A 19550-nucleotide genomic window follows, 5' to 3' on the forward strand; every position below is an offset into this window, starting at 1 on the left:
CTTCCCCAAAGCCGAGTAAACTCCTTTCTCTGAGCCAATTTCTTCCCCTGCAAAGTGAGAGACGAAAAGTGCGAAAAGGGGGCTTTGTTAAGATGGAGCAAATTGGCTCAGAGCTCATAATCCTCCTTCATAAATAGCCGCGCTCTCTCCATGGGCCTCAGAACAGGGGCCCTTGCAACATCTAAATCCCCCGAAAGGCCTGCCGCTGGCTTCTTGCGCATTTGGAGTACACGGTTATAATTTTTCTTTTCAAGTTCCGCATCGAGAAATGCTCAGTTCCACAACCAATACAGAAATAATACACATCCTGCCAATGGATAGGATGGTTTCATTTCACACGCTCTTCCCAGTTTTGGTTTTGTAAGCCCAGACATTCAACAAGGAGCCTGACTCAGGGCAGGGGAGACCCTGAACTCCAGCCGCTGGAAATCTTTTCATTCTGCCCCTCAACTGCCTTCTGAGGTCTTGGCAAACTTTGCCTGCAATTCACCTTTAATGCGTGTGGAGGCAAAAGCCGCTAACTCATCACTGAGGAGAGGTACTCTTATCTTTGCAACCGGTATTTATTTATTTATTAGATTGATATCCCACCCTTCCTCCAAGTAGGAGCCCAGATTGGCAAACAAAACCACTAAAAACACTCTAAATGTACTGCCTTCAGGTCGATTCCAACCTATGGAGACCCTATGAATAGGGTTTTCATGAGGCTGAGAGGCAGTGACTGGCCCAAGGCCACCCAGTGAGCTTCATGGCTATGTGGGGATTCAAACCCTGGTCTCCCAGGTTGTAGTCCAGCACCTTAACCGCTACACCACACTGGTAAAAACCACATCATAAAAACAGACTTTAAAATATATTACACCAAAACATCCTTAAACATATATATTTTAAAAACATATTTTTTAAAAAGCTTTAAAAACATTAAAACCATGAGGACTAGAACTTTGGTTTGTTTGCTCTAAATAGGAGGAAAGCCACAGTCCGCAGGACTTCTGCACCAGCCACCACCCTCTTTGCCCTGCTGCTGACACAGATTTGCCTCGATCTTTTACGCCTTCTTACCCATCACCGCCCGCAGTGTTCAGCACAGTGTTCAACATTAGCCCTGCCCTCTGACTTGTTTGGTACTGGACCAGGGCTGATGCCCTCTGGATTGGAGCCACGGGTTGGGTGGGGGCTGTGCACAGCCCTATTCGGAATGGCTCGAGCCTCTGTTTCCCAGGTAGGAGAAGGATTCAGCTGCAGTCGCACTGTTCAAGGAGGCAAATACGAAAGGGCTGCCCTCCGGGGCATTACTAGGAACTCAAAGTTCTCCGGGGACAGTACAAGCTGGCAGGTGGCTGGGGAGCACCACGGTGCTCACCCTCCTTGTAAGCTAGGGGCGGGGAGCCTTTTTCAGCCGAGGGCCGCATTTCCTTCTGGGCAACCTTCCGAGGGCCAGATGCCAGTGGGAGGTGTGGCTGGAAGCTACAGCAGGCGGATCGACACATGCACAAAGGCACCTCTGCACGATTGGCTACTTTCTACACAGATCCCTCTCTGTCCTCCCATCTAGAGGATGATCAGAGTTCCAGGACATGTTCTAGCCAGTCAAAAAAAAACTTGGGGTGAGGTCTGGGGACAGTCCCGAGGGACTTCTGTAAGCAAAAAGTGTTTTTTAATAGTTAAAAAATGGGTGGTGGTGGTGGTAAGAGATCTGAGGGCCCAAGGCAGAAGACCCATGCATGACCCCGCTAGCAGCAGCACCGACTACACCTGGGAACTGGGCCCCTCGCCCTCTTGAGGCGTGGGCACTTGTCATCACAGGGTTTCGTTTGAGCCAAGAACTTGCCCCAACGTCAGCTTCGTTTGTGTCTATTTTCAGTGCAGGTTATAACTAGTCCTCTCTTCCTCCCCCACCCCCCGTCAGATCATAATGGGAAGGGTGTCTTCCTGAGCATGGGCCAAGGGCATTTCTCCCAAAACGCAGCTAGCGTTTGGAGGGGGGGCTGTCAAAGGCTGAATTGGACAGCGCAGGTTCAAGGCAGAGTACAATCCTGTCCGCTCTTGCGTTAGGAGAGTGGGGGAAGAGTGGCTGTTTTGCACGGAGACGGTCCCAAATCCAACCCCCGGCGGGTAGGTAAGACCCCTGACTGAAAACCCAGAGAACCTGCTGCTAGTCAAAGCAGACCACAGAAGCCAGATAGGCCTGTGGGCTGACTTGGTGCAAAGCAGTTTCCTATGTTCCTACCTAAGCCAGACTTTAATCCAGAGCCATGAGGACTGACACCTTGGTTTATTTTCAGAACAAGACACCTTGTTTGGCTCCGACTCCAATACCTTTGGGTAGGCAGCACTGCGCTAGATGGGCCAACGGTCTGTCTCGATATAAGACCGTTTTCTATGCTCCTATTTAAATCATCCCTATTTGGGAACCATGAGGACTGGAAGCTTACTTTATTTTTAGGGAAAGGGCCATACCTCAGTGGGCTGAGCACCTGCTTTGCATTCAGATCATAGAATCATAGACTAGTAGAGTCGGAAGGGGCCTACAAGGCCATCGAGTCCAACCCCCTGCTCAATGCAGGAATCTAAATGAAAGCATTCCCGACAGATGGCTGTCCAGCTGCCTCTTGAAGGCCTCCAGTGTCGGAGAGCCCACTACCTCTCTAGGTCATTGGTGCCATTGTCGTATGGCTCTAATAGTTAGCAAGTTTTTCCTGATGTCCAGTCGAAATCTGGCTTCCTGCAACTTCAGCCCATTATTCCGTGTCCTGCACTCTAGGATGATCGAGAAGAGATCCCGGCCCTCCTCTATGGCAGCGCATTCAATCCCTAACAGCATCTAGAGGTAAGCCGGGAGGGGGGATGTCCCCTCTTATGAAGCCCTGGTGAGCTGCTGCCAGTCAGTGCAGGCAGTACTGAGCTAGAGAGACTTGGCGTGAAGGCAGATTCCTAGGTGTTGCCTTCCAGGAAGCTCAGATTCCCAAATAAGGAGGGGGGATCTTGCCAAAGCTTTTCGCCCAGGCCTCTGGAAGTGAGGAACACTCAGCCGCCAAGTTTTCCATGGGCAGCCTTCCTAGAATTCCACAGTGCTGAGCTGGCTGATCCGAGTGCGCTCCCTCAGAAACGCACACATATATAAACCCACAGACACAGCCTGTTCTCCCTGCTTTCCACCAAGAGTCTTCGCTCAAGGGACACACCCCTCCAGATCCCTGCCCTCCTCCACCTTTCCTTTCTGCCAGCTGCTTTTCAGTTTTCTCCCTTGAGCGGGTATAAGTAACCCATCACTCCACCCCAGACGCAGCTGCATTCCACCACTGGGAGAAGCCAGGAGGCCTGACAGGTGGCCTGTTAGGGCTGAGCAAATATGTCAACAGGGATTTCTCTCTGTTTTCCCATCTTAAGACTGGTTCACCAGATTTCCACATCAGTTTGCAAATTATTATTATTATTAAGCCCTCAAGAAAATTCATCAGCATTTGAGGGCTTTCCCCCCTGCTCCCGATGTATATATTTTTTTGCATGCAACTGTGGCTACTGTACACATTTTTGCAAAGCAATTTTCCTTAATGCAATGCATGTTTGCAAGCTATTTTCACTTAACATATGCAATTTTATATGCAGACTTTCCCTTAGTATATGCATTTTTAATAATACTATATTTATTTATTTATTATTTGATTTATATCCCGCCCTTCCTCCCAGCAGGAGCCCAGGGCGGCAATAATAATAATAATAATAATAATAATAATTTTTTCCAGAAAGGTGAACTCAAAGTGACTTACAATTACATTTCTACCAATTCTTTAGCTGTAGAGGACTGCATTGCAAGATTTGGAAAGGTGCAAATTCCGAAGGATGGTTGAGTTTCAGTTGGCTCATTGTTTCAGAAAGCATGAATTCGGTAAGTTTGCCTTTATATGCGAACGAGGGATGTGGAAGAAATTCAATTCAGTTTGCATTTAAAGCCAAATTTATCCAATTCGCACTTTCCAAAACAATGAGAACCGAAACACAAATCCTTCAAAATTCACACTTCTCCAAATGTTACAATGTCGTTCTCCCACCACGCAATTTTTACAAAAATGCATATATTAGGGGAAAGTGTACACAAAATGAATATATTGGTGAAAGTAACACGCTGAAAAGCAGTATATCAGGACACACTGCTTGCAAAAATTGAGTATGTTAAGTCAAAACTGCATACAAAAATTTATTAGGATAAAGTTTTCCTTAAAATGTTGGAGAATTTTAATGAGGATTTTAAAAAAAAGCACAATCGCATGCTGCTACAAACATGTGGAGAACCAAATTTAAGGAACATGAGAAACTGAGAGAACCACAATTGACAGATTTTTCCATCCCTAATGCGAACTATATCCAATTTCTCCCCTACCTCTATCCCTGGGCCTGTTTCCTCCCTGAAACACATTTTCTTGCAAAGCGCTCAGCTTAACCCCGACTGCGTCCATGGAAGAAGCTACATGAAGTGTGTGGTCCCAGATCCAATCTCTGCTGTCTCAAATTAGAAAAAGAATCAGGCCCCTCTCTGCTAGAGACCCTGAAGAACAGGGACAACCAACTGGGTGCCCTCTAGATGTTGTCGCACTGAAACTCTCATCATCCCGTGACCATTGGCCATGCTGGCTGTTGGGAGTTCGGTGACATCTGGAGGGTGCCAGGGTGCCTACTCTGGGGGGTAACTGCAGGCCAAAAGTGGTGCTGGTCCAGGTGGACAAAAATAGCCTGCTCTTTTCCAGAATGGGATGTTGGGAGTTCTTGCACAGCAGATTCTGCATAGATCAGTAGGGAGAGAGGGGGAAGAAATTCGACTCCACTCACATTCAAAGGCGGACCTTGGTAATTCGCAGTTTCTGAAACCACGCCCGAATCAAAATGCAGCAAACCTTCAAAATTTGCACTTCTCCACATTTTGCAATGCCATTCTCCAGCAAAGTAGCACGTACACAAATGCATATAGTAGGATAAAGTGTGCAGGGAAATGCATACGCTCAGTGAATGCAATATACAAAAATGCACTACATTAGGGCAGATGGATTTGCAAAAGCGTGTCCAGCCACTATTTTCAATATAAGAAGAGCATGGCGGCTGGATCAGGCCAAATGGGGGCCCACCTAGTCCAGCATCCTGGTCTCACAGTGGCCAAATGCCCATAGGAAATCTAGATAGACTGCCTCTGGACCTGGAGGTTCCATAAGACCATCAGAAGAGCCCTGTGGCTGGATCGGGCCAAAGGGCCCTCTAATCCAGCATCCGGCTCTCACAGCGGCCAACCAGGGGCCCCCAAGGGAAGCCCCAAAACAGGACCTGCGTGCAGCAGCACTCTCCCCTCGTGCAATTCGCAGAAACTGGCATACTTACTCCAACAGTGGAGACAGAATACAGAATACGTGGCTAGTAGCCACGGATAGCCTTTTTCTCCATGAATTTGTCTCGCACTCTGTTAAGGCCCTCCACGTTGGTGGCCATCACTGCTTCTTGTGGGAGCAAATTCCAGAGTTCAACTCTGCACTGTGGGAAGAAGGAATTCCTTGTATCTGTCCTGAATCTCCTGACACTCAGCTTCATTGGATGACCCCGAGTTCTCGTATTACGAGGGAAGAAAACTCGCTATCCACTCTCTCCGCACCATGCCTAATTTTATACGCTTCTAACATGTCTCCCACCCCCGTTTAATATCCTTGTTACCTAAACCACCCCCCATTCTTCTGGTCTAGAAAAAACCTGGGCAATTCCATATACACCTCCCTCCCCGGCGAAACTGACCAACCCAAGGGAAAAGTCGGTCAGTTTCAACAGTGTCCTTTGCTGTTGATGTTGCCCTAATTGATGCAAAGCACACACCTGCCTTTTGGAACTGGTGGGTGGGTAGGATGAAGGAAAGAAGAAAAACAGTGAAAGTGGTCACATTCATCTTTAAAGCACATGGCTTCCCCCAAAGAATCCTGGGAACTGTAGGTGGTTAAGGGTGCTGGCAATTGTAGCTCTGCAAAGGGTAAACGATGGTTCCCAGAATTCTTTGGGGGAAGCCACATGCTTTAAACGGATGTGTCCATTGACACGATTCCCGATTTGGGGAATTTCACTGGTGACTAGATGGTTGTCCCTGTTAGCCACTAGAGTGTTTTATAAATAAATTCATTTTGAAGTACACCCCCTATCCACCACACATGAACTATAGCCTAGGGCACTGTTTTTCAAGCTTGGGTATCCAAATGTTGTTGGACTACAACTCCCATCAACCCCAGCCAGTTCAGCCAATGGCCAAGGATAATGGGAGTTGAAGTCCAGCAACATCTGGGGACTCAAGGTTGAAGAACAGTGGCCCAAAGGACACCCTCTCACACACCTTGTTCCAGATTGTAAATGTATGTAAATATATATGCACAAACAACAAACCAAGACGCTGTGTAGGGATGGGTGAGAATTTCGATTCAGTTAGGATTTCAAGCCGAATCGATCACATTCGCACTTTCTGAAACAATATGGGAACCGAAACACAGCCATCTTTCAAAATTTGCAGAATATTGTGATGCACGTCGCCAGCCGAACAACGTTTACAGAAATGCATATATGTGGAGAACATGTGCATAACAATGAATATATGGGTGAAAATTAACATACAAAAAGGCATTATATTAGGACACATTGCTGGCAAAAACTGTGTACATTAAGTCAAAACTGCACAAAAAATGTGTTTATTAGGAGGTATTTGCACTAAAATGCTAGAGAATTGTCATGAGGATTTTTTTTTTTTAAAAAAATAGCAAATTGCTGTTTGCAATTTGGAGATCTGAATTTAAGATTGGAAAAATGAGAAACTGAGAGACCTGATATGGACAGATCTTTCCATCCTTAGGGCTACGTACTGCCCAGCTTATAGAATCCTGGAGTTGAAGGGGTCCTTAAAAGGTAATCTATTCCACCTCCCCTGCCCAGTGCAGAAACGGCCATGACTAACACTACTGATTTCAGTGGGTCTACCCTGAGAAAGGATGGAAGAGAAATTCAATTCAGGCAAATGTGCACTTTCCGGAACGCCACATGAACAGAAACACAGCTTTCCTTTAAAATCTACACTTCTCTCAATTTTGAGATCCAGCTCTCCAGACAACGAATGTGTACAACAATCCACGCAACACCAGTCTCTTAATTTCCACCGTCAGCCTCAACCGTGGCACAGAGATCATAAGGACAGCTAGGGTCCTCTCTCTCTGGTATATCTTTAACCACAAGAACAAACATCCCCTTTCCTCTCAAATCAGTCCACGACAAGCGATTGTTGGGTAAACCAAGAAAGGGAATGCAGAAAAAAGTTTCAGCTACATACAAGGCCCCCAGTTTACACTGCGTTTCCTTTGCACTGAAAAGAATGGAGGGTGGACTAACATGAAGGCATTAATGTAAACTTAGGTCATTTATGTAATTAATTATGCAACTCGCATCACTCTGCTGCAGCAGACAGAGCAACGAGTGTCCTTGTTGGTGGACAACAAGCTGCGGCAGAATGGAAAGAAAGGCAAATATACATCCCTAAGGATCTTCATCCATCCTTTTCCATGAAAGTATCTCCTGGCTAAAGGGTGCCCACTGTTCCTCCCATTGCACAGGTGTGGAAATTGAGGCTGACCCAAGGCTAGCCAGCCATCAAACTGAAGGCTCCATCTGGTGGTAAGGTCATAAGAGGTCGCAGAACAGTAGAGTCGGAAGGGGCCTATGAGGCCATCGAGTCCAACCCCTGGCTCAATGCAGGACTCCAAGTCCAAGCATCCCCGACAGGGGGCTGTCCAGCTGCCTCTTGAAGGCCTCCAGCATTGGAAAGCCCACCACCTCCCTAGGTTATTTGTCCCATTGCTGTACCGCTCTAACAGGAGGTTTTTCCTGATGTTCAGCCAAAATCTGGCTTCCCATAAGATGAGCCCGTTATTCCGTGTCCTGCACACTGGGACAATTGAGAAGAGATTCTGGCCCTCCTCTGCGGTGCTCTCTCTCTCCCCCCCCCATCAGCTAGGCCACACATATACACCCACCCTATTCTGTTAAGCAGAAAGGTCAGGTGGCAGAGGAGACAATCCATGCGGGCTAGGCGTTGCCCCTAGATGGGTGAGAATTAACCACCGGATGCTTTCACACGGGGGGGGCACTTGCTAACCTCCTTGGACTGTTCCCAGCCGGGGGCCACCATTAGAGTTCCCTTTAAGGTCCTCTGTGCCTTCCCACTCTCCCTAATTGGTGCAAAATGTTCAGCTAGCTCCAAGCTGGGATCCTTAGGTGACCACTTTTGTTTTTGTCGCTGTGCTCCTTCCTTTTGAATGCCTCCAGTGTCGGAGAGCCCACCACCTCCCCAGGTCATTGATTCCATGCTTTCTTTCTCCCCCTTTCAAGAACATGCACGGAGAACCTGATGTTCAGATGCTGCTGGACCTCCAACTCCCACCATCCCATGGGGAAGAGCCGTAGGTCAGTGGGAGAGGACTTCTCTGCATGCAGAAGGTCCCAGGTTCAACCCCTGGCATCTCCAGGTAGGGCTGGGACAGCCTGAAGTCGTGGAGTGCCACCATCTGCCAGGTTGCAGATAACAGTCAGGTAGATGAGCCAACGGTTTGACTCTGTATAAGGCAGTATCACCCCCGGCCGTCGGCCATGTTGGCTGTTGAGAGTGACTGGGTGTCGCCAGTCCAGCCACATCTGGACACCCACAGATGTTCCCAATCCATACTTTAGTAAATATAAGCTCTGCTGGATCATAGAAAGCAAAGGCACATCAGACGCTTTGCTGGATCATACTCCATTGAGGCCTTCCTTGTAGTTAAAGGGCGGCTAAATTGAAACCATAAGTGATTGATTGATCCCATAAAGGAAGCTACAGACCTGAACTTACAAGATCTGAACAGGGTGGTTTATAACAGATGCTATTGGAGGTCACCGATTCTTTTTGTTGTTGTTATATGCCTTCAAGTCAATCACGACTTATAGCGACCCTATGAATCAGCGACCTCCAAGAGCATCTGTCGTGAACCACCTTGTTCAGATCTTGTAAGTTCAGGTCTGTGGCTTCCTTTATAGAATCAATCCATCTCTTGTTTGGCCTTCCTCTTTTTCTACTCCCTGCTTTTCCCCCCAGCTTTATTGTCTTTTCTAGTGAAACATGTCTTCTTGTTACGTGTCCAAAGTATGATAACCTCAGTTTCGTTTTAGCTTCTAGAGATAGTTCTGGTTTAATTTGTTCTAACACCCAGTTATTTGTCCTTTTCACAGTCCGTGGTATCCGCAAAGCTCTCCTCCAACACCACATTTCAAATGAATTGATTTTTCTCTTATTGACTTGAAGGCATGTAACACCAACAAACTGAGCCCCTGAGATGAACCAGACTGGGGCCACATTCGCATCATACATTTATTCTGCTATTATTCCACTTTAAACGGTCATGGCTTCCCCCAAAGAATCCTGGGACGTGTAGCTTGTGACGGGTGCCGAGAGTTGCTAGAAGACCCCTACTACCATCACAGAGCTACAAATCCCCAAATGGTTTAACAATCCATCCCTCTTCCCAGGGAACCCCTGGAGTTGTAGCTCTGTCATGGGAAAAAGGGGTCTCATAACAACGTATAGCACCTGTCCCAACTCCCCTATGCAATGCTGCCTAACACACATGCTTTTGCAAAGCAATTTCCCCCAGTACAATGCATGTTCGCATGTTATTGTCATATTTGCATTCATTTGTACCCTTCACTGAAGCTTGTGCATTTTTGTACACAATACTCGACTGGAGAACTGGCCTGCAAAATTCAGAAGAGTGCAAATTGCAGAGAGATGAGTTTCGGTTCATGCACTGCACAAGACGGTGCGAATTTGGCGCCTTTGAATGCAAACTGAACCAAATTAATCCCCTGTCCCTAGCTGAGGCCCTGAGTCTCTTGACAGCTGACTGCCATAGGCCAAACTGGTTTGGATCAAGTGCTTTCCCTCTGCACAGGCGACCCTAGTAACTTTCCGGCAACAGCCAGCGACTCCTACGGCCAGCCGTTTCTTTGAAAGCTTTGCGTCCAAGAAACCCATTCAGTCCCAGGCTTGATCTAGGGGCGCAGAGCCAACACTGGGGGATTTTTTTGGGGGGAGGGGGGCAAAAGATTATCAGAAGCTTAAGAATGAGTGCCACATCACATCTGAGTGAGATCAGCTGGGCTGTGCCGGAGACTGGTCCGGCGCATTAACATATTAGCTCAAATCCTCCACGGTTAAAAATAAAAACGATCACTTGCAGGGAAAAGCAGTCAGTCACCCCAGTTGCCAACAGGGGCAATTAGCTGGGAAAAGAGACAGCCAGAGAAACCTTCGGTGGAATCCCACAGGGTCTCTGTCGCAGCCAGAAAGGAGCGCAGAAATTGCAGTCGCAGAATTGTGGCCAGTTCTCCGAAGAGACCTTGGAAAGGGCGAGACATTATCCAATTCTCATCTGCGCTATACATTTAAAGTAGTATGATACCACTTGAAACAGTCATGGTTTCTCTGCAAATAACCATGGGAACTGTAGTTTGTCAAGGGTAGCTTCACAGCACTACAGTCCCCAGGGTGGCTGAACAATTGATCCCTCTTCCCAGGAAACTCAAGTCTTTGCTCTGCCCACTTTTGCCCATCCCCGCCATGTGGCACCTGGGAGGGTGCCCATAAGGGAATGTGGCCCTCAAGGTTCCCCACCCCGCCGTACATGGTCAAAGGCACTTTGCATATGGTCTGGAGACACCTCCAAGGGGGTAGCTTTTTTAAAAAAATGGAGGGAGTGGGGGGTGGGGGAAGAAGGGACTCCAACTCAAATTAAAGCAGCGTCCACAGTATTTGTCTTGAGTCCAAAGGCTCAGCACCTTCAAGCATCTAATAATAATGGAAAGGGCGCCTCTGATCACATGCAGAGCAAGTCTGCCATTTCTTCCAATGAGACAACATCCAGGATTGGGGAAGCGGGGTCAGAGAATGGGCTCAAGTTGAGGCACCATGAAAATATTTAAAAAACCCATACACTTGTTCTCTGAATAAACACATTTCTGTATGCAGTTTGGACCAATGCATGCATTTTGGCAAACAACTTCTCCTAATATAATGCATTTGTGTATGTGATGTTCTCAAGTATATTCATTTTTATGCATATTTCCTCCTAATATATGCAGTTCTGCAAATGCTGGTTGGAGAACTGCGTCACAAAATTAAGGTACGTGCAAATTTCAAAAGATGCCTGTGTTCCAGTCCTCACATTGTTTCGGAAAGGGCGAATTTGATAGATTCAACTTTAAATGAGAACAGAATCAAATTTCTCCCCCCCCCCAAACAACAACACCCCAAACTTCTGCTGAAGACAACAATCCCTTGGCACTCATGTGAAAACGGAAGGCAGGTGGCAAGTCTCTGCTGGGCTTTAAGCTTTGTAGGTACTTCTGTGGGAAGTTTAAAAAAAAGTTTTCAACGAGATGAGAGCTCCGGGAAGCGGGTAGGAGGAGGAGGTGAGTGTGTGCACCTCTCTGCTAAGGAATCAAAGCAGACCAGGCCATCCACACATGAGGGTTTGTGAGAGGATCCTTTGGCACAGAAAAAAATCCCTTTAAAGGGGCAAAGGTGTTCATCAGAGAGGTAGTGACGCCAGGAGTGAAACCCAGAGTCACTCAGAAACTGGCCAGGCGGCGTTCACCACTTCCCTCTGCCTCGGAGAAGAGATACCATCTCGCTCTCTCCCCGGCAGAGAGCAAAGGACTCGAAATTGCCACTCTGCCGTAACCACCATGCAAATGACTTAATTGGGGCTTTCAGCAGATGGAGACGGTTTTGTCAACAACCCCAAAGGGGTATGGGTTTAAATGTGTGCTGTTTTTTTAAAGAGATAAATCAGAGCAAGGGGTGGTGGCGATTATCTGGGGTTATGGTGCCACTGTGGCAAAGGCCACATTTAGAACTGCTAATCCTACCAGGATTTTGGGGCCTAGGCCTCTCTCTCTCTACCATGCAGGTGATTGCATTAGGATGACATAATCCCAACCAATGTGTTTTTTTCCAACAGGGAGGACTAGGAAACCTTCTCACCCCCAGCTTCATCACCACAGTTGCCATTTATAGGAACACCATTAAATAGCACTTTGCACAGCAAATGTGCGCAAGGCTCAGGTCTCTGCCCCAAACCGCTTGCAGTCTATAAATTCATCAGGGAGTGGCAAATGACAGGGTACATAGGAGGCTGACTCAGACCACTGAACGTCTAATTCAATACTGTCAACACTGACCGGCAGAGACTCTCCAATGTTTCAGACTCCCCAATGTTTCCTGGCCTACCCGGAGATGCCAGGGTTTGAACCTGAGACCTTCTGCATACAATAGAAATGGACTGCCTTCAAGTTGATCCCAACTTATGGCGACCCTATGAATAGAGTTTTCATGGTAAGGGGTATTCAGAGGGCGTTTACCATTGCCTCCCTCTGAGGCTGAGAGGAAGTGACTGGCCCAAGGTCACCCAGTGAGCTTTCATGGCTGTGCGGGGATTTGAACCCTGGTCTCCCAGGTTGTAGTCCTGCACCTTAACCACTCACCACACTAGCTCTCTGCATGCAAAGAAAGTGCTTTATCACTGAACTACGGCTCTTGCCCTAAAAATAAAGTAAGAACCTAGTCCCCATGGTTCTGAGCAGAGGACTGATTTAAATGGGGATCCAGTTAGTTGCATCGGGTGTGGGGAGCCTTTGGCCCTACAGATGTTGCTGAACGACAACTCCCAACATCCCTGGCCACTGGCCGTACTTGCTGGTGTGGATGGGAGTTGTCCTTCAGCAACATCTAGAGGGCCAAAGGTTCCTTGCTCCTGTCCTAATGGACACTGACCAGCAGTGGTTCTCTGGGGTTTAAGGCAGGGAACGGTCCCTGCCTTACCTGGAGATCCCAGGAAATCAAGCCGGCAACCTTCTGCGAGCAATGCAGGTGCGTTTTGGGCGCAGGTGTGTTTTGGGCTTGTTCAAACTTCCCAAGGCCAACATCCCAACCAGGTCAACAAACAGCCCAAAGATCAGAGAGAAGACTCTCCTTCTTGAGAAAGCAGCAAGAGACCGAGTTCCTGTATAGGAAGACAGGAAAATGTCTTATACACCCCGGGGGGGGGGAGGGGGAGAAAGGCCAGCAGACCAAAGATGCATGGGGAGGCAGTATTGGTCTCTGCAGAGGCAGGCCCCATGGCGAAGTGGCCAGCCACATGCACAGCAAAGCGACCTCACTTCTACTTCCCGTGAAATAGGCATCCTGGATACCTCTGTGTGTTCAGAAACAAAGTTACCTCCGATTAACCCCTGGAGAAGGAGCACATCAAAATGTGAGTTCCCATACAGCGAGAAAGACCAAAAGACAGAGGGAAGGGGGAATATATAAATTTAATGGAGGCATAAATCCATCTCGCTTTTCCGGGGTGGTGGTGTATAGCCAACAGGGGGCCATTTGGGAAGCCCTTATGTTTTCAGTAAAAGATAGCAAATATTTTATCTTTTGATAAAAGAGCATGGCGTGTGTGAGAGAAAATCAAGGGAAAATAAGTTTGTTTCGAAACAGTAGGCCATCGGGGACACGGAGGACAAGGCTACCAATGGCTACTAGCCACGACGGCTAAGTCCTCCCTCCTCTGTTGGAGGCAGGGGGCCTTTTGAATGCCAGTTACAGAGAGAGTTGCCGTTGCGTTCAGTTTCCTGCTTGGATGGGGGCATCCGGTTGGCCAATGCCAAGTCCAGAGTGCTGGACAAGCTGGGCCCTTCTGATGTTGTTATGAAGCCTCCAGGTCCAGAGGCAGTCTATCTCTGCACCTACGCCTCAGACACCCGAGCTATGTCTTGGCAGGACTCACCCTATTCCAGCAACCGTCGTTTGTTTTGTTGTTAATATTGAATTTAAAATTGTTGTAACCCGCCCCAGGACCTGCTAGTGGAGAGTCGATCAGTTCAAAAACTTGATCCCGAGGTGCTTAAAGGCATTTGCCCCCTGCGAGAACAGGAGGCTGGACTAGATGGGTCCTCTGTGGCCTGATCCAGCAGCCGGGCTCTTCTTATTACCCGAATGGGCCACGATATAACCCACCCACCTACCCAATAAAGTTGCACATAATCTGATCCCAACTGATGGAGAAAATTACCCTTGGCAAAGCAAATTCCTGGATTCTCCAGGTGGGGGCCACAGCGGGCGATCAAAAAGCAGGTATAGTTTGGGGGAGGGAGAGAGAGAGAGAGAGAGAGAGAGAAAGAGGATGGGCACAATTGCCCTTTGATCACCAGCAGCAGCAGCAAAACTCTTAGGACAAAACTCGTTTTGCAGTAAGATGAAGTGTGATGGATGTGCAGCGTTCAAAGGCGCCCGAATACAGGAAAGCTTTTTTGGGGGGGGGATAGGACCTGCAGATAGCTCTCCGTAACTGAATGCCTGCACGCTTGTGGGAGGGGGTAGAAATCTCTTCTTGCTTGCCTCCCCACCTTTTTTCCTTTTAGAACCTCCCCTTGAGTTTTGACAGCGACTACGCTCTTAAACATGACTGCTTAAAAGCTGTTTACCTTCCTCTCCTCCCCCCCCCCCGCCACCTCCAGGGCCACTTTTGCCCTCTTTTAAATGTGCAAACTTTCCCTTTGCAGCCCACCGGGAATTGCCCCCTTTAATACTCAACGCCCACTTCTCTCACCCCATGCAAATTCCCTCCCTATTCCAACTTACCTCTCTCTTAATACTTCCTCCCCCCAGCGCACCAAATCTGTGCCTTCCTCATTTCCAAACAGCCCTCCTCGCTCAGAGGCTTAGAGGGTGGTGTGTCCAACGCCAACCCCCATTTTGAACTTACCTCCTTTTTTGCCTCTCAACCCCACCTCGCATTCACCCCGGGTTCAGTCCCCCCATTTCTCCAGTCCCCCACCTTTGCTAACCCACCTCCTGTCTCCCTCCCAAGAACGAAATGCCTCTTCTAACCCTCCACTCCGGCGCTTACCTCGCAAGCTACCCCGAAAGCCCCACGCCTCCCTTTCCGGGTTCTGCCTCGCTGCGGGGAGCCCACCGACAGGGCGCGTCTCCAGGGCGCACCAGGAGGAAGAGGAGAGGGGGGGAACCTAGGGGTTTGTCCCACTGGGCTCGCTTACCTCTGGCGGCGACGGCTACGGCAGCGTCTCTACCACGCTTGGCTCCTGCGGGGCCGCCGAGGCTGGTGCTGGGCTCCATGGAGCCGGGGAGGGGAGCGCGGCCAGCAGCCCGCCACCTTTCGCTTGCCCAGCTGGCTCCAGCCCGGGGAAAGTGCGGGCAGCCAACAGCGATCGAGGACGACTAAGGGCTGGCTGATGGGCTGGCGGGCTGGCTGGGGACGCGGCTACAGCGGAGGAGCAGGGGAGAGCAGTGGCTCTCCGAAACGGCGGCGGCGCGCTTGCACCGGCCCCGCGCGGCCGCCAGGGGCGCACCGCCAAGACCCTTCCCCCTCCGGCTCCTCCCCGCTGCGCAACAGGCAGCAATTAAACCGGTCGAGGTGTCTCCTCCCTGATCGATGCTTCTCAGCATCCCCCCGCTCCCGCCTGGAAAACGCTCGTCGGCTTTTGAAATATATATTTGCCTGTGCTAACCAAACGTTCGCCCCGTGGAACAGGCGAGCAATTAAACCGCCCGAGCTTCCCCTCCTCATCAATGCTTCTCTGCCCCACTCACGGCTGGAAAATACTCCTCACCTGTTGGCTTCTCCTTCCATCACCACCACACAAAGCCTCGTCCTCGCCCGACTTTTTTTTTTTTAAATGCTTAGGAAGATGGGCTGTTAAACAGATGAAAGTGTCCCCCCAAAATCATTGCATCATCCTCCTGGCTGGGAAAACCTACGCACACCCTGTTGCATTCCTGACTGTTTGTGGCACTTGTCGTGTCCCAATTGTTCCTTAGCTTCATTTACTACTTCTACTATTTATTTATTTATTGTACTTGTACACAGCCCCATAGCCGAAGCTCTCAGGGCGGTTTACAGTACCTAAAAACATTAAAAACAAATATACAAATTTAAAACACATGTTTTAAAAACAATTTAAAACACAATTTTAAAAATGTAAAACAATTTAAAAAACACATGCTAAAATGCCTGGGAGAAAAGTCCCTCGGAGTAGGCACCCGGAGGAGGGCCTTAGATGTTGAGCATAGTGTACAGGTGGGTTCGTATAGGGACAGGCGGTCCATCTGGTATTGTGGTCCTAAGCCGTGTAAGGCTTTATAGGTTAAAACCAGCACCTTGAATCGAGCTCGGAAACATACAGGCAGCCAATGCAAGCGGGCCAGAAATGGTTTTATATGTTCGGACCATACCACTGCTATTATTATTAATGGGAAGCGGGAATCTCTCAGTGGTCCCTCTCTTATAAAGTGTTTTTAACAATGGTGGCAACAGATTGTAATTAAACAGGTGAAGCTGAACGTGTCTTCCTGGCTGGAAAGCTCACATCACCAGTTGGATTTCTGTCTGTCACACAAACGCTTGTCCTGCCCACCACTCTAAAGCTTCTATGCTTAACAGCTGCAAAACAGGCTGTTATTAAACAGGCAAAGTTTTCCTCAATTTTGTTGCCTTTCTGCCTGTCCCTGTGCCTCCCTAGCTTGGCAGCTTTTTTCTTTTTTCTTAAACTCACTCTCTCATAATCACTGCTCAGCTAGCAGAAACTAAACAGGTGAGGTTTTCCCCGTCAGTCAGAACCAGTATGGTATGGGTTAGAGTGTCAGACTGGGACCTGGGAAACCTGGGTTCAAATCCCCCGGCTCAGCCAGAAAGCTCACTTGGTGCCCTTGGGCCAGTCACTATATCTCTCAGCCTGCCCTACCTCACAGGGTTGTTGTGAGGATAAATCAGGAAGGGGACACCCATGTTTGTACACCACCTTGAACTCCTTGAAAGAAAGGTGGTGTATAAATACAACCGTGAATAAAACAAAATAAATCTCTGTCTTGAAAAACATCACCTGTTGAATTGTGCCTCTCACCTGCCCTGTTCTGGCTCTAAGTTTTCTATGCCTAACAACCGCATTACAGGCTGTTATTAAACAGGTGAAGCTTTCTTATTTATTTATTTCTTATTTATTTATTTGTTACATTTATACCCCGCCTTTCTTTCACCATGGAGCCCAAGGCGGCATACATGTGGTTCCAGGCGGTCTCCCATCCAGACACTGACCAGACCCAGACCTGCTTAGCTTCAGCAAGGTGGTGGCCTCCTGTGCCTTCAGACCAACAGCCTGGGTCTTCTTGCATCTAATGCATCATCTACTTGGAAAAAACACTACCAGCTGCATTTCTGACTGTCTTGGAGGACTTTCCCATGGCCCACCTGTTGGATTGCAGAGAGCTTTGTCTGCTGAATCTCCTTCCCCCCCCCCATGCAACATTAAAGATGAGATGTGCCACCTGACCTGGAAACCCCTACCTGGGGCCCTCCTTATACGCCTTTAAGACTCAAGAATAGTCTGCGCAACAGCAGGCAGAAATTCAACAGGTGCTGTCTCCCTTAACCCAACCCCCCCATGCTCCCATCAGCTGCAGATAGGTTGGATTACTGACAGGCAGCTTTTTAAAGGGACAAGAGAAGCGGGGGGGGGTGTTGCTGCTTGGCATTCCTACAGTTAAGATTGGCAGAAATCAATGGGTTTTTTTTGGGGGGGGGTAGAGCTATGGGAACTGAAGGTTGGCAGAAGTTTTGAAATGTGTTTTCAATATGCATTTGCCAAACTATTTCCTGAAGGCTTTGGAGGGGGCGTGGAGAATCAATTCCAACCCTTCCCAGTAACAAACTCAACTCTGAGGATTGTACAAGCTTCCCATTTGGAAAAGCTGATAGGAAACTTATGCCCTGTAAACAATTCTATGTATATTTTAATTGCAATGTATTTTTTTAAAGGCAAGGTTTTGTATTAGACACATTTTGTTCAACAACAAGGAGAGTCACATAGGCAAACCCTCCTATTTCACAAACGGTTTCCACATCTCTCCTTCGTTTTGGACAGAAATTCAACTGGTACAGTCCTTCAGCATCGACAGTCCTCCACCCTGCAAGCATATTTTCTAACTAGTGAGTGTTGCAGCCTTTTTTTTTTAAAAAAAAAGAACGTTCACCCCCTCTCCTGATAAGGCTGTGGTGTTTTTTACCACCTGCCTAACAGGCAAAAATATAACTGGTGCAGTTCTCCGGGCATGCAACATCCTTTCCCACATGCATATATCTCCTTCCTCAAACACCTGCTTTGATGGGCAGAAGTACAACAGGTGCAGCTCCTACACTTACAAACCCGCCACCTTCACAAAGAATTGCCCAACAGATGCCATTATCCCCAGTCTGTTGTTCCAGTACAGCAGTTGCACCGGCAACTAATACAGTTCCACTTCCACAGCTGTGCTGACAGGCAAAAATGCAACTGGTGCCCCTCTCCATGTACGCGACCTCCTTTCCCACACTCTCTCTCAAGAATTTCCCAACTGCACTTGGCTATCAACCCTCCTTCTCAGAATCCTGGTTACTTTAGCTGTTGCACTGGCAGGCAGGAATGAAACTGGTGCAGCTCCACCCAGGCGCGGGACCTCACCCAGCCCTGGCAACACGGATGCTCTTTTTAAAAACTTTTCGCGCCTTTCCCAGCAAATCTCTCCCCCTCTTCTTTTAACAGCCGTCTTGACAGGCAGAAGTGCAACCGGGGCAGCGTGCACCTCCGCTCCCTTGGGCGTTCTCCAGGCGCCTTTCTCAGCCTGGTACCCAGCAGCTCCGAGGAGCGGCGTTCGATTAGCCGGGGCTGGACCTTGCCCTGCCACATTACACAACGCCTCATTGCTGCAGCTCGGTGTCATTCCAGCCCGGGCCCTGGATCGGGGCCAGCAGCTCCTCGCCTGGCCCAGGCGGTAAACAGAGCCGCGCAGGCAAGCCACGCCGAGGCCGCGTGACTCGGCCTGTCCATCACCCTCCGCGGCTCCGCCCACTCCCCAGGCCCTGCAAGCCCCGCCCCGCCCCTCACGTGCAGCCGGGCATGGCGAAGGGACCGCCGTCGCCATTATTCCGGTTTTAAACGCTTCCTCCTGTCATGAGTGTTTTGCACTCACATATATAGTTTGCACTTAAAAAACCCCCAACACTCACATAGATGTTTTGCATTTAAAATACCCTCAAAACTCACATAGATGTTTTGCATTTAAAACACCCCCAAACTCACGTTTTGTGTTCAAAATACCCCAACTCATATATATATTTTGCACCTGCCACCCCAAACTCACATAGATGTTTTGTATTGAAAATACCCTCAAAACTCACATAGATGTTTTGCCTTTAAAATACCCTCAAAACTCACATAGATGTTTTGCATTTAAAACACCTCCAAAATCCACATTTTGTTTAAAATACCCCCCAGACTCACACATATATTTTGCACCAACTCCCCCCAAACTCACATAGATGTTTTGCGTTTAAAATACCCCCAAATTCATATTTTCCCCCTTATTTCATTTTCAAGAATCTTACCATGCATTTAAAGTACATTTGACAGGTGGCGTC

At 48.4% G+C, this 19550-nt stretch overlaps 1 protein-coding gene across 4 annotated transcripts in view; it reads right to left on the reverse strand.

Annotated features, from left to right (window-relative positions):
• RORC (RAR related orphan receptor C) overlaps positions 1 to 15732 on the reverse strand; it is an 80639-nt gene extending 64907 nt beyond the window's left edge. Inside the window, exon 1 of one of the 4 annotated variants that reach the window (XM_061606054.1) lies at positions 15712 to 15732. Coding sequence is in view for 2 of the 4 variants with exons in the window: in XM_061606052.1 (XP_061462036.1) it covers positions 15139 to 15217 (79 nt within the window). In the remaining 2 variants the exon portion in view is untranslated. Of the gene's footprint in view, positions 1 to 15138; positions 15556 to 15711 lie in introns of those variants that run through there. The other 3 variants (XM_061606052.1, XM_061606051.1, XM_061606053.1) reach the window with 3 other exon arrangements.
• Positions 15733 to 19550: the final 3818 nt, after the last annotated feature.

Source organism: Rhineura floridana, chromosome 22 (genome assembly GCF_030035675.1).
Source record: "Rhineura floridana isolate rRhiFlo1 chromosome 22, rRhiFlo1.hap2, whole genome shotgun sequence".
NCBI lineage: Eukaryota > Metazoa > Chordata > Lepidosauria > Squamata > Rhineuridae > Rhineura > Rhineura floridana.